This window comes from Motacilla alba, chromosome 3, assembly GCF_015832195.1.
Source record: "Motacilla alba alba isolate MOTALB_02 chromosome 3, Motacilla_alba_V1.0_pri, whole genome shotgun sequence".
NCBI lineage: Eukaryota > Metazoa > Chordata > Aves > Passeriformes > Motacillidae > Motacilla > Motacilla alba.
Window position 1 is genome coordinate 11,764,068 of NC_052018.1, and position 13,667 is coordinate 11,777,734.

The following is a 13,667-nucleotide window of genomic DNA, read 5'->3' on the forward strand; positions in this document are numbered from 1 at the left end:
AAACCCAAATATTTCCAAAATTTCATAATCTATCAGAGCTTTTCGCAGTCATGATTGAACCCCTATTTTCTTTTTTAAGCGTCTTGAAGAACTTAAGCAGCTTTATTTGGAAAAGAAGGAAATTTTCAAAAGCATCGCATTTGTGAATGACATGCAAAATCGCCTCAAAGATTTGAAACATCAAATGGCGTGGGCAGTGGTAAATGTCTTGCTAAAATATGTTTGTTCATGTGAAATGTGCTTCATTCCCAGTCTCCTGTGCATATGCTAATATAGGCTTCTTTAGGTGAGTGAGACGGAAAAAGAAGTAGAGCTGCTCAAAGAAGGTGTCAGAGCTGAAGAAGGAAATACGGAGCTCATTCAGAAGGTCGAAGAATGCCAGGTAGGTATATGGTCTAAACCATATAGCACTCTAGCTGTAGTCACCCCCCAAGTCAGAGATCTGTTGTGAAGGTTTTTGTGGGTATCATTGCCTTTAGAAATGAGCAATGATTTCAGGAGACATCTGGAAGTTTTGGGATAGTTCTTAAGACTTCTGTAGGTAGCAAGAAAGAATAATTTTGTCATACATTCTGATTCGCATATGAAACATATTTTGTGCAGAGAAACGGGCATCATTATTTTGAATCTAGAATCATAGAATAGTTTGCGTGGGAACAGACCTTAAAGATCATCCAGTTCCAACCCCTCTGCCATGGGCAGGGACACCTTCCAGTGGATCAGGCTACTCAAAGCCCCGTCCCACCTGGCACTGAACACTTCCAGGTATAGGGCATCCACAGCTTCTCTGGGCAGCCTGTGACATTGCCTCACCACCCCCACAGTAAAGAATTCATTCCACATATCTATCCTAAATTTCCCCTCTTTCAGTTTAAACCCATTATTCCTTGTCGTATCAATACAGATAATGAAGAATCCCTCTCCAGCTTCCTTTGCCTCCCTTCAGAAACCAAAAGGCTCCTAATGAGGTCTTCATGCAACCTCCACTTCTCCAGGCTGAACAGCACCAAAATTCTCAGTCTATTAAAACTCCTCCAAACTTTTTTTTGTTAGCACTTATTTTCCTTTTTAAAAAAAAAATGTTTTTATGGGTTTCTTTCTTTCTTTTAAAAAGTACATGTTTCACAATTTCACATTTGCTTTATGGTCAGCTTGTCTATGTAGTGATGAAGGAACATTGTCTAGACACTGGTTTTATTTCTTTTGGTGTCATGGTACTTGACCTTATCGTATTAAAAGTCCTGTGTTTGAGTAAACTTTGAGATAGAAAAAAAGGTTGCTGTCTGCATCACAGATTTGGTTTGTCTGTTGATTTCCCAAGAATGAACATTTATGAGTTTTCATCTTAACATATCCATGGTGGCAATGTCTTGCTCTTTTTTTTGGAACCCAACAGAACTCAAACAATTTAAATGTGTCTGATTGATTGTTTTGAGAGATATTTGCCTTGTAACATTAAGAGGTTTGAAGAAAATTTTGTTCCAGTACTACTTGTTTTGTTGTTTTTTCACCAAAGGCAAAAGTGAACGAAGCAGAAAAAAAGTACAAAGCAATACAAGACAAATTGATAACAGTAAGTGAAGAAGCACAAGCCCTTCATCCTCAGTGTATTTCTTTGAAGGCTGAAGTGCAAGCAAAAAGAAAAGCAGTCAATGAAACTGAGGTAGGCAAAAAAAACCCTTTCAAAGCTCCTACCAGTTTAAAGCTATAAACTTGTCAGTGCTCTACCCATCTGTAATTCTACACCTGCATCTTGGCTTCTTGAGTCCATGGTGAGTTTCCTCACCATGCAGTTTCCTGCCTGACTGGCAAGTAGTGTCTGTTCAGGAGCCCTGGTGTTTATGCCTTTACATAGTTACTAAACAGTGTTAAGCTTAGGTCAAAATAAATAAATAGATGTAATTTTTGAAAATCAAGTTATTTTGGTCTGGTTTGGTGCAGTTCAGTATTTACTCAAAACCTTAGTTCTTTCAGAAATTATTTATTCTATTTCTTAAACTACTGTATCCTGTTTCTTTGATAGATCATTTATAATCGTTCCAAAACGGAGTTAAAACGTCTGGAAAAAGACAATGAACAGCTCCATAAACGAATTGAAGAACTGAAAAGCTGGTAAATACAGATAACAGTGATTATGGTGTATGTTTATTAAGATATAGGTGGAAAAGAAGTGAGCTTTTGTTATTAATGAGAAAACCTGCAGTAATAGAAAATATTTATTTAGTCTTTAGCAGGGTCCGGTTAACTACTTGAATATTTCTGATCCTGCTCCTTTACATACCAAGATTTTGACTAGAATGTCAAAAGAAGAGGCAACTGAGTAGCAAAAATGGCTTTTTTGTTTGTTTTGGGGTTGTTTTGTTTTGGTTTTGGTGATAATAGATATTCTCTACCTTCCATGATAGAGTAAAACAAATATGTCTTAAACTAAATGCAATAGGAATGTAACTGCTGGGGGGAGTTATGTGTGGTTAGAAATTTAAAAAAAATTAAAATTGGCATTATTGCTATGTATATCTTGCAACTTAACAGAATCTTAAATGTAACTGATGAGTAAATCTTCTCTACGCTACATGTAATGAAATTCATGTCACTTGTAAATCATCAGTATGGTTTTAAAATATGGACCTATGTTCTTTTCTAGTGCTAATCAAGTTTCAGAGCCTGAGAAACTGGAAAGACAAAAGAGAATTGCATACTTAAGGGAACAGTTAAAGGCATTCCGTGATGAAGAAATAATGATTGGTCAGCAGCTGGATCAGTTTCAGCAGGCTATAACTAAGTGTAGGGAAGAACATTCTAGACTCAGGTAAGTTAAGCTTTTTGAATGTAATTGTTTGCCTCTTTTTCAAGTTAGAGAGAATCCCTTCTTTTATATATCCTTTCTAATATACCTGTGATCCCTGAGGTGTTAGGCTCCAGTTTATTTTTCACATTATGAGAGAATAGATACACTTAGGAGTAATTACTGCTTCTATAGTTAGGGCAGATTCACAGAGGCTTTAGGCAAAGTGGTTCAAATGTGAATTTAGCCCATACCCAAGATAGAAAAAACAAAGCACTCTGGCTTTGGTTTGGAAACCTGAACTTGAACAATGATTACTGAAGGGGATTGATTATGGCAATGTCAATTATTGTCTTAAAGGATTTGAGAATTGTTCCTTATTGCACCCGATGTATTAATATAAATGCCTCTTATCAATTATTATAACCAGTGCTTACTGTGTGTTTTGTTGAAGATCTTTGAAGACAGTGAAATTGAAACAGATAATGAGAAATAAAATAACTTCATTATAATTTGGTAGAAATAAAAAAGTCTTGTAGAACTGTTGCAAAGTAATTATTTTCTCTCTTGATTTTTTTTCCTCATGTTTCTTGAAACTATAAAAATCTTATTACATGTCTGTACCTAGCTTTACATTGAACTACTGATACCTTGATACACAATTCTATTAGTAAATGAAAAACAAGGCTTTATAATTATTTTAGTACACTTTAGGCTCTATAACTACTCAAAAAAAAATCTGTTATCTTAGGAGAGAAAGAAGTGAAGTGCAACAAGCGCTGGATGCCCAGCAGAAACAGCTGAGAGACCTGAAAGATAGTAAAACAAACACTTTGAAAAGATTTGGACCCCAGGTACCAGCATTTCTTGAAGCAGTTGAAGTAGCCCATAGACAAGGACGCTTTAGAAAGAAACCTCTTGGACCTTTAGGTAAGAATAATTTCTGAAACATATTTTCTCATGGGATATTTTTGTATGGCTGCTAATGTAAGTAGTGGTCTTTTAGAAAACTTTTTTCTTTAAGGAATTTCAGATATATTTTTTTCTTCTGTACTTCCTGGACTAAAGGTTTTACCCTGATAGGTTATCTTTTGCTTCTGTTATGCACTCACTAACATCTACTGGCTTTCCTCATTTTCCAGCCATTTTTGTTGAGGTATTTTACAATGGTAAACTTTCAGTGCAACCCTTCAACTCCCCCACATCCTCAAGGCATCAGAGAACTGTGCTTTGACTGCTTGTTCCTTAGTGGATAGCACTGTCCAGATCTTGGACAGATTTTGTTCAAAATGTCTAGTAGCTGACTTGTGGGTTTCTCAAACTTGAGATGTTTTGCGTGGAACAGGTCAGAGAGACACAAATGAGATTTTCTTGGGAAGCTGGCTTTTATTTGTCTTCTGTCCAGCTCTGACATTGGCTGTTATTTTCAGTTTGTGAATGGGAGGAAAGGTTTCAGCATATTCTGGATGGAAAGTACATGGCATTTCCTGCAGGGTAAGAATGTGTGCTATTGAAGACAGGTGATATACTGTAAATCTTCATGTTTGTTTAATTTGCAGTATAGTTGTTCCACTGCCTTCATCCTTAAAGCATTAAATTGTTGATAAGCTGTCTTTGCCTTGATACATTTCTGCTAAGCTGCCTTAAAATTGGTATCCTAATGGAAGAAAATACAGGCTTCCAACTATGTGTAGGTGTCTCTAGGCAGAGAAATTACATGTTTGTGTTCTCAGGTCTGTTCTAGAGTCTTTTAACTTTTAGTCAACCTCCTAATTTTTTTTGTACCTATAAGAAAAGTTTATTTTAGACTCTTAAAAAACCCTGAAATACAAGAAAACAAGAACCTTGAGTGGTAAAAATGCTCTACTGCATGTTTTGTCATGGAACACAGCACCTAAAGCTTTGCTTCTTAATGTTTATTTAGGTGCTTTGATTCATCCAAAAGATCCTGAACTGATCTTGGCTATCGAATCCTGTTTAAAAGGCCTTCTTCAGGCATTTTGCTGTGATAATCATAGCGATGAAAGAACTCTTCAATTACTGATGTCAAAATATTATGCACGTGGACATAGACCTCAAATAATTGTAAATAAATTTCAGAATAAAATGTATGATACTAGTCAGAGGTAAGTATGTTCTGAATTTTATTGCTTAGCCTTGATGGTTTAAAAGAACTATTTGTAATTTTTTTTGAAGAATCTCATGAGTTTTATGAATGGTGTTTTTTTTCTTTTTTCAGAGGTGTCCATCATCCAGAATTCCCATCAGTTCTGACAGCATTGGAAATAGAAAATCCAGTGGTTGCCAATTGTTTGATTGATATGAGGGGTATAGAAACAGTCCTGCTGATTAAAGTAAGGCTTTATGCTCCCTGTTGATCTTTAAAGAAAGAGCATGGAGCATTTATGGTGTCTTGACTGGTAGTGTCTGTAATGGGTAAAAGAGGTAGGGGAAGTTTTGCTCCCCTCTCTGCCCCATGTGTTTCAGGACCTTCCCTGTTTGTTTCTGGGTTGTTTTCCACTACCATTCTGGTCCTCTAAGTGGTGTACTTTCCCAGTCTAAACAGTCCATGTGTGTGTAGTCAGCCTTCTAACTGCTGGCTCTGTCTCATGTCTCTCTGTCACTTGGTGGGTTCAGGATGTGCCACTTTTGGGTAGTCTGGCAATTACCAAAATTTCCCAGCTGCCCCTACCAGTTCTACCTAGACGCTGGTAGCCAAGTTTTCTGGCACTGTCTGATTTCTGATCTTAATTTATTTTTGATCTTCTGTTAGTACTGAAGTTACCAGCTCCTGCAGATAAGATTACAGATAAAATGTTCAAAGACAAAAATAAGATACATATGTTTTTATTTAGAGAAGGCAGGGTATTCTCTAAGTAAGCAGAACTAATGATACTTACCTTTTGTGAATTTTATTTTTCTCCAAAATTTCTTGTCCCAGTTTATCCTCTGACATTCTTACTGGAAAGAGGTGGTTCATGCTCTGTCTAAAGCAGAGCTGACTGTTTATCAAGCATGGCTGTCACTGAGTGGGTTATGTAACAGCTGAATTTTGTAGGCTTTTCTCATGGCAGGAATGTTGGGATGGTTCTTCCCCCTCTGCCTGAACTAATCAGTGATTTTCATAACATTATTACCTTTGAGCCCTTCTTGAACAATTTCAACGGAATCTGAAAGAAGTATTCTGTGGAAAAAAATGATACATTGGAATGGATAACATGGTTGCCTTGGACAATGGCACTTGTGACTGGCACTGTCAATGTTGGGTTTTTTTACTGACATGTTTCCCTGAACTTTAATCGAATCTTGTTTGATGTCCTTCATACCTTGCTTTGGAAGCTTCTTTCCTCTATGTTTATTTACTTTTGATAGTTGAATATATCTGTGCATAGGGACCTTCTGGTTAGTGATTTTTTCCCCCGAGGCAAATTATAAGGGACTGATTAGATTACAGAATTCACAAATAAATGACCAATTAAACTTAGTAGGTTCTTGAGAATGTCTTACTCAACTAAGAAAAGTAGATTCTTGACATTATAGATAATTTTCACATTCTTTCATTAATGTATTTCTTTTCAATAAGAACTGAAATTATTTCTGGGTGAAAACATCTAGACAACTTCTAAATTCTTATCTTTAATTATGGTTGCATTTCTGCTGGTATTATAAGGCCATTTTGTTTTTCAGAATAGCCGTAGGGCTCGTGAGGTAATGCAGTGCAATCGGCCCCCGAGGAACTGTAGAGAAGCTTTCACTGCTGAAGGTGATCAAGTATATGAACGACGCTATTACTCTTCCAGTTTTGACAGACCCAAGTTCCTAAGTCAAGATGTTGAAGCAGAAATCAGGTTAGCATCTTGTAACATGTTTGTAAAAAGTGCACTTGTTGGCATGAATAGTGGAATTGCATATTTGTCTATTTACATGTACACTACTCTCTAGTCTCTCCATTTTCCTTCTGAAATGTACACTTCCGTTATGAGAATTCTAGAAAATCTCTCCATTTCAGTGCCTTTTTGTGATAGGAACAAACTTGCATTTTATTTAGTTATCTTTCAGCTTGTGGCATGTAGATCTAATCCACCAAGCAGGGATTTTCTGTGCTCAGTACTCCAGGAAATCTAGCTACCTTCTTTTGTATGTTTGGTCAAAAAGAGTATGGAGTCGAGGCTGTTTCTTTAAAGATATAATACTTGAACAGAGATGTCGTAGTTTACTGCAAGGGAGGCCTGACTATTCAAACCAAAGTTTTTAGCACACATCGTCCTGTTGGTTTCAAACTTTGCATGTGTGTTTCCTCAGGCTTTTGACTTCATTCATGGTAGGTATCTCTGAGAATTCCCTCACCTTTTCTATTTTTAGGGTTTTTTTCTCTCATTGCTTTCAAAATGGTAGTTGAAAAAGCAAAATATACTTCAAAAATTACAAACTTGAGCTATCACCAAGGAAATTTGTGACAATAGAATACTTTCATTTTGAGGTTCAGATTACTTCAGGGACAAATTAGGCAATTTTAGTATTAATAGCTGATAGTATAAACTGAATTGAATGTTAAAATTTATTGTTATAAACTCAAAGTTTTAAATGTGTCAGTTAATTGTAGTTTGTTCATGTTAGTATATAATGAATTTCACTCAAAATTTTTTTTTGACTTTCAAAGTGTTACAGGCATTCCATTACAAATTTTGCTATGAGGGAATGATGTAGGCTAGTTTAAAAGGAATGCATTTTTACCCTTTGTCTTGTCACGCATTTAATTTTTTTTGGTGTATTTCTGTATGTGTGTGTCACAAATAATACATATGTAGTATGTAACATCTCAATATCACTTTGTTTATAAAGTCACTTGGATAAGGAAATTGAAAACAAAAGGGCACAGTTGACAGCCTCTCAGCAACGCTTATATTCCATTGAAAATGAGATTAGGCAGAATGAAGATCATCTCTATGGTCATCAGCGACACCAAAAACAACTACAGGTAAAAATAGCTACAGTGTTAGTTTTAGAAACTCCTCAGTCTTTCCCTATTTCATTTTGACTTCTGCAATCTATCTGGAGTGCCTGATAGTTTTTAATTTTTTTAAATTTTAATACTTTTCTTGTTTGCTTTCAAGTTTTTGGTTTTTTTTTCCGGGTATGCTCTTACAATTGAGGACAGAATTATAGAAGCCACATCAGTCCTTACATATGCTGTTGTTTCTGTTTGGTATCTTTCCCTGCCTTGTGCCAAATCTTACAAATTTCTACTGCTATTTTTGACACCAGTAGTAAGTTGTTGCACAGAAAAGACGCATCATATAATGCTTCTCCCTCCTTTTCTTCTCTTGAGCCTTGCTTCTTCATTCCCAGTATCTTGTTTATCTTCATGCTCTTCTGGTATATTCTTAACTGATCTTGATATGCTGAATATTTCTTCTTTAAGTTCTCTTAATTTTAATTTCTTTATAAACCATTTTACAGCTGTTAGCCTCCTTTCTGTGGTCTCTGGTACATCTAGGTGGGTTATATATTTTTGGTGGCCAGTGGTGCTCCAGGCAGGCAGTGTAAGCTAATACAAATTATATAAGTTTATATTCAGTAAATAATAAATAAGAAGCAGCAAAAAAAACCCCTAGCATGCATTCTGAAGTGTTGAAGATAAATACTTAGAGAAAAAATGAAGTGTATTTTATTAAATTGTCATATTGATGGAAATATGATGACTTCATGAATTAAAGCACACGACTTTCAGAATAAGTTATATCTCATGAAAATGAATTCCACAGGTGGGTGGGAAGAGTTGTGTCTCTTGTTAATCACTAACGAAGCTAAAAATTACAAGTATCTTCTTTCCTGTGATGACTTAAATAAACAAGTGTGAACTTTTCTCTTTAGTTAAGCTTCAGAACATGTATTTTCTCTTTCTTCCCAGGTAAAAATAAGAACAGCAAATGCAGAGATAGCAGATCTTGAAAATGTGGAAGAGCCCCAGTCAGCGGACATCCATATATTAGTAAGAACAGATTATGCAATTATGTCTAATCAGCGTATGGATAATGTCTTTTAATCTTGGCAGTGCTTTGAAATAAGCAAAGTGGAATAGTGAGGAATGGAACACTTGCCATAATTCTAAACATGTCTGTAAATTGAGTGATTTTATTTATTTTTGGTGATTTAATTTTTTTCCCCAGATTTTGCAATATTTGTCTTTTTGAATCAGAAAGTATTTATGATGATGATTCATTAGGAATGACGTTATTTTCTAGTAGACAACAACAATTCACTTACTCTTCCTGCATTGCATTGTATATTGGATGTATATTGGCCACAGATTCGGAGGGAAGTTACCTGGTTCTTTTCAGTCTTTTCATCACAACTCCAAAATAAAATCCTCTTAATTTTCAGTCACATAAATACTTCCATTTTGCAGTTTGTATTCGTGGTCTCCTACAAGATCTGTCAGTCTCTTCCTTTGGGCTCTAGTGACAATTACATTGGGCTGCTCCTAGTCTTACTAGAGTTACAGAGTACTTCATGTAATACTGTACCCTAATTGTGATAGTAAAAAAATCTGGTACAGTAGTTTACAAATATGTCTCTTTTTATTATTCTTAACTTTAATACCTTTTGACAGCAAGACGAAGCTGAAGAAAATAAGGGTAGGATGGAATCTGTAAAACAAGACATGCAGCTACAAAGCAGAAAAATGGAAGAACTGAAAAACAATCTCCAAGCAGCTGAAAAAAAATTAGAAGAGGTGAAAGAAAAAATTCATCAAGTGGAAGAAATTGCTAGCCCAATTAAGGTAACAATAATTTTATATTGTATTTTTGATTTGTTCCATTTGTGTGTCAAGGTGAATGAGATTAAGAAAAGGTGAGGCAGGAGAAGCGAACTTGTTGTTGCCTGATATCCTTAAGGTCTACCTAGAAAATGGAAATGGAGCATTCCATCTAGAACATGTTGGGAAATAAGATTGGCAGTGTTTTGAAGGTGATGTTGATTGTTACATGTAGTCACTGTAGTGTTTTATGTTTAAAGAGAGTTCATTTCCAGGTATCTTTAGTCATGGAGTGAAAAGGCAGGAAAACCAGTTTCCTTGACTTCCCTTTCTTGAGTATCCCATTTTTTGTTTTGTTTCTAAGGAACCTTGACTGAGAATGTTCATAACTATTCATTTCTCTAAATAGCATTTGAAATTCTATATTAATTGGTTGTTATTTTATGAAGTTACATAATCACAGAAGGTACCAGTATATAGTTTTAATTATTCAAGACTACAGAAGGCACCTGGAAATAGCAGAAACATAGCAAGACTGAAGATAATGGTGACATGCAAAATTTGATATTGCCAAATGGAAGACAGTCTCACTTTGGCAAGAAGAACTTACTGTTTGAAAATAGAAAACAGAAATAAGAGTTCAGGACATTTATAGTATTGTAAACTTGTAGAAGGATGAAATGAAGAAAATTTAAAAGATCACTATGGCAATCTCTTACATGTTTCATTTAAACTGTAAATTGCTGTGTAGTCAGCCCAAATTAAAAGAACAAACAAAAAGAGTAAGGAAACAGGTCAGCAAAGCAACAGTAAATGTGTTAGTTCTAATGTGTCTAATATGAAAATTCGAGAGTTATTATCTATTTTAAAAGATGGAAAAATAAATCTCTGTATGGAAAGAGATTTATTCAGAATATGAAAACATTATTGCCTGTTATTTAGAGTACTGAACACAATTGAGGGAAGCACTGAAATTCCTGAAGAGGTTTTAAATCAGATGTGTTGTTAAGTGTTCTACAGTTGTTTAATTAACTATTGACATATAGCAAATTGTGGTTTTAAGCTAGGATTGGAAAAAAGTAAGAGCATATGTTATTGTTGGTGATGGTTGGTTTTCTTGTTTGTTGTTCTAGGGTTTTTGAGTTGTTTCTTGGATTTTTTTTTTTCTGTTTGGTTTGGTGTTTTTTGTTTTTGTTAAGACAAGCCATCTAGTTGACAGGGATGAAGAAGAAAATATTTCCTAATTTATACCTGTTTCCTTCTCTGGAAAGATATATCACTTCAAAAGTATTAGTACCTATATAGAATAGAGGTTGCTGGTGGAGGGTCTGGAGCGCAGTTCCTGTGAGGAGCAGCTGAGGGAGCTGTGGCTGTTCAGCGTGGAGAAAAGGAGGCTCAAGAGGGGCCTTACCAGTCTTTACAACCACCTAAAAGGAGGTTGTAGTGGGGTGGGGCTCAGTCTCTTCTCCTGGATTGCAGGTGACAGAACAAAAGGAAATGGCTTCAAATTGCACCAGGGGAGGTTTAGTTTAGATATGAGGGAAAAAAAATTCATAGTAAGGGTTGTAATCCATTGGAACAAACTGCCCAGGCAACTGGTGGAATCGACTTCCCTGGAAGCATATGGCTGTTGTACTGGAGGATGTGGCTTAGTGGTGTGTATGGTGGTGGTTTTCAGTTGATGGTTATACTTAATGTTCTCAAAGGTCCCAGCCTTAACTATGCTATGAGTCTATGATTTTATATTACAGGTATAGCAGGATACTGAATTTCCACACAGAAATGCAGTTCTGGCTGATATCACACAGGCATCTGAAGTTCCAGATAGAATGTAGTGTAAAAAATAAATGCACTTTTTGAGCTTTAGGAGAAAGCATAGCTTTTTTAAAGGTTGAAACATTGCCTCAAGATATAATTCCTGAAATCATTGCATGTATTTGTTCCTTGTTGGAATTGAGCATAGACTTCCTCATAAGCTGCTGTTAAAGCTCCCAGACTCTAGTTAGAACAACCTGAGAAGTCAGTAAACACTAGAGAGATTCTCAGGAATCTACCCCAAACAGCTCACATTGTGATTTGTTCCAAACAGGCTGAATTAAGCCAGGCTGAGTCAGAAGTGGAAAACAGTAAACGCCATTTGCAGCATTATGAAGACAAACAGAGAGAACACGTGGCTTGCATAAATAAGCACAAAGATTTACTAGTTTCCAAAGAAAAGGAATTAGAGGTATGTGTGGTGGGGTTTTTTTTAGCTATTGAAGTCAACTGGTCATGATTCTTGTAATATTTAATAATAAATCATTCCACTTGTATAACATACAGACCATATTCATATACTCAGCTGCACTGAGTATTCTCGCAGCTATGTCCTACACTGACTATGTAAAGCAAGTAAACTAATTTTCTGTAAGTGCATTGAGACCTCTTTTTTTCTGATAGGACACCACTTCTCTCTTGACCGATAAATTAGGGTTCATCCTCTAGGAACATGACTTCTGCCTTTTGTAATGAGAAGATTAAAATTACTAAGTCAAATTGAGTAATTTGCTTTGGTTTCTTGGGTGGTAGGATTTTCCTTCTACAGGCCCCCATATCTGGTCTTTTGAAGACTCACATAATCAAGCTTTATTAAATAACTCTGAAATCACATCCATAAAGACTTTTGGAAGACTGCCCTATTTAAATATGGTGATTTTGGTTCCTTATTTGTCTGCATTAGTTAAATAACTGTGATTGTATTAAAAATCTTGGATACAGTTCTTGGCACTGAAATAACTACTCATGTATAAATGTTGTCAATAAAATTGTTAACTGAGTTTGCTGTAACGAAACCAGAAAGAAAACAAAAATATTGTTCTTGCTTGGAGTTTGTAGCATAAAATACTTGTTGTGAAGACTAAACAGATTTTTGAAAAATATGACAATTATTTGAATGTCAAACGTTCCTTTAGGAAAAAATGGCAAAAGCAAGGCAAATCTTCTCGGAGCCCATCAAGGTCAGCAGAACTGTTAAAAGTCTTGATGCAGAAATGAATCGCTTGAGAGAGAAGATAAATTTAGAAAGCAGTCACCGTGGAAACAGAGAAGAAATAATCCAGTAAGTCATCTTTACTGTCTAAAACAGTTCAGGTGGGATGGAAAAGAGAGGGGAAAGAAAAGTTTTCTTACAGACTCACTATGTGTTTATGTATGGTTTTACTACTTAAGCTATCTATGAAGCTGTAGAAATGTTTTGTACTGATTTTCCCAGTACTGAACAGGCTTAAGAGTCCTGAAACACCTTCTAGTGATTTTAAGCAGCATCTGTGCTGTATATATGATGTTACCAATAATCAGATACCCTCTTAGTGTTTTGAAGTTTCCCAGTTACAGCAACACAAATTTAACTTGCCATTGTTTTGTGATGCACTGAGGATTAAGCATAATTCGAGTAACTAATGCACAAGCTGGGAAGCTCCTTGAGAATATTTCAAGGAAGCACTCCCCTCAGATATTCTTGAGCATGGAGAAACCAGTCATTCATTCTCCTTGGTAAGAGAATTTATTTTCAAAAGAATTAAAAATAGAATTAAGATTAAATTTTGTCCACATTTCATTGTGAACAGTGTCTTACTTATCAAATGCTTTTAGCTTTCACATAAATTCTCACAAGAAAGTTTTCATTTGAATATTCTGGTTATCAAAATGATTTTCAGCATTTACAACAATTGCTCAGTTTTAATGTAATGCATATTGCTCCTAACCTTTCTGTTAATTAAAACAGGCAGTTTCATTATGCAAAGGAAAGATACGAGGATGCAAGCAATAAAGTAAAGAACTTAAGGAGATTTATTGCGGTGCTGGATGAAGTGATGGCAGAGAGGCTCAAAGTGTATCGTCAGTTCCTAAGGTGAGATTGATACAGTGTTCTTAACAATCTTTTTAACCTAAGACTGCTCCTACTTTCAATCTTATCATGCCTGAGAGTTTAGAGGCAACCTGGACAGACAGCTGGAAAAGCAGTGAGATAGTGGAGCCTGTATTTTGCTTCATCCCAAAGACCTCAACTGTGATGACTTTATCCAAGTCAGTGCTGTTTGAATGCTGGTTTTGGTCAGTAAAATGTCAGCAACATACTAGGGC

The 13,667-nt window shown here is 35.7% G+C and overlaps 1 protein-coding gene across 4 annotated transcripts in view; it reads left to right on the forward strand.

Moving 5' to 3' along the window:
• Positions 1-13,667, forward strand: part of SMC6 (structural maintenance of chromosomes 6) — a 39,895-nt gene that overhangs the window by 15,115 nt on the left and 11,113 nt on the right. For all 4 annotated transcript variants that reach the window (XR_005256194.1, XM_038130811.1, XM_038130809.1 and 1 more), the window contains exons 9-23: positions 80-199; positions 287-382; positions 1,517-1,663; positions 2,024-2,112; positions 2,645-2,809; positions 3,537-3,715; positions 4,710-4,911; positions 5,025-5,139; positions 6,473-6,633; positions 7,628-7,763; positions 8,697-8,777; positions 9,399-9,569; positions 11,635-11,772; positions 12,497-12,642; positions 13,309-13,434. Coding sequence is in view for 3 of the 4 variants with exons in the window: in XM_038130811.1 (XP_037986739.1) it covers positions 80-199; positions 287-382; positions 1,517-1,663; positions 2,024-2,112; positions 2,645-2,809; positions 3,537-3,715; positions 4,710-4,911; positions 5,025-5,139; positions 6,473-6,633; positions 7,628-7,763; positions 8,697-8,777; positions 9,399-9,569; positions 11,635-11,772; positions 12,497-12,642; positions 13,309-13,434 (2,072 nt within the window). In the remaining variant the exon portion in view is untranslated. The remainder of the gene's footprint in view (positions 1-79; positions 200-286; positions 383-1,516; positions 1,664-2,023; positions 2,113-2,644; positions 2,810-3,536; positions 3,716-4,709; positions 4,912-5,024; positions 5,140-6,472; positions 6,634-7,627; positions 7,764-8,696; positions 8,778-9,398; positions 9,570-11,634; positions 11,773-12,496; positions 12,643-13,308; positions 13,435-13,667) is intronic.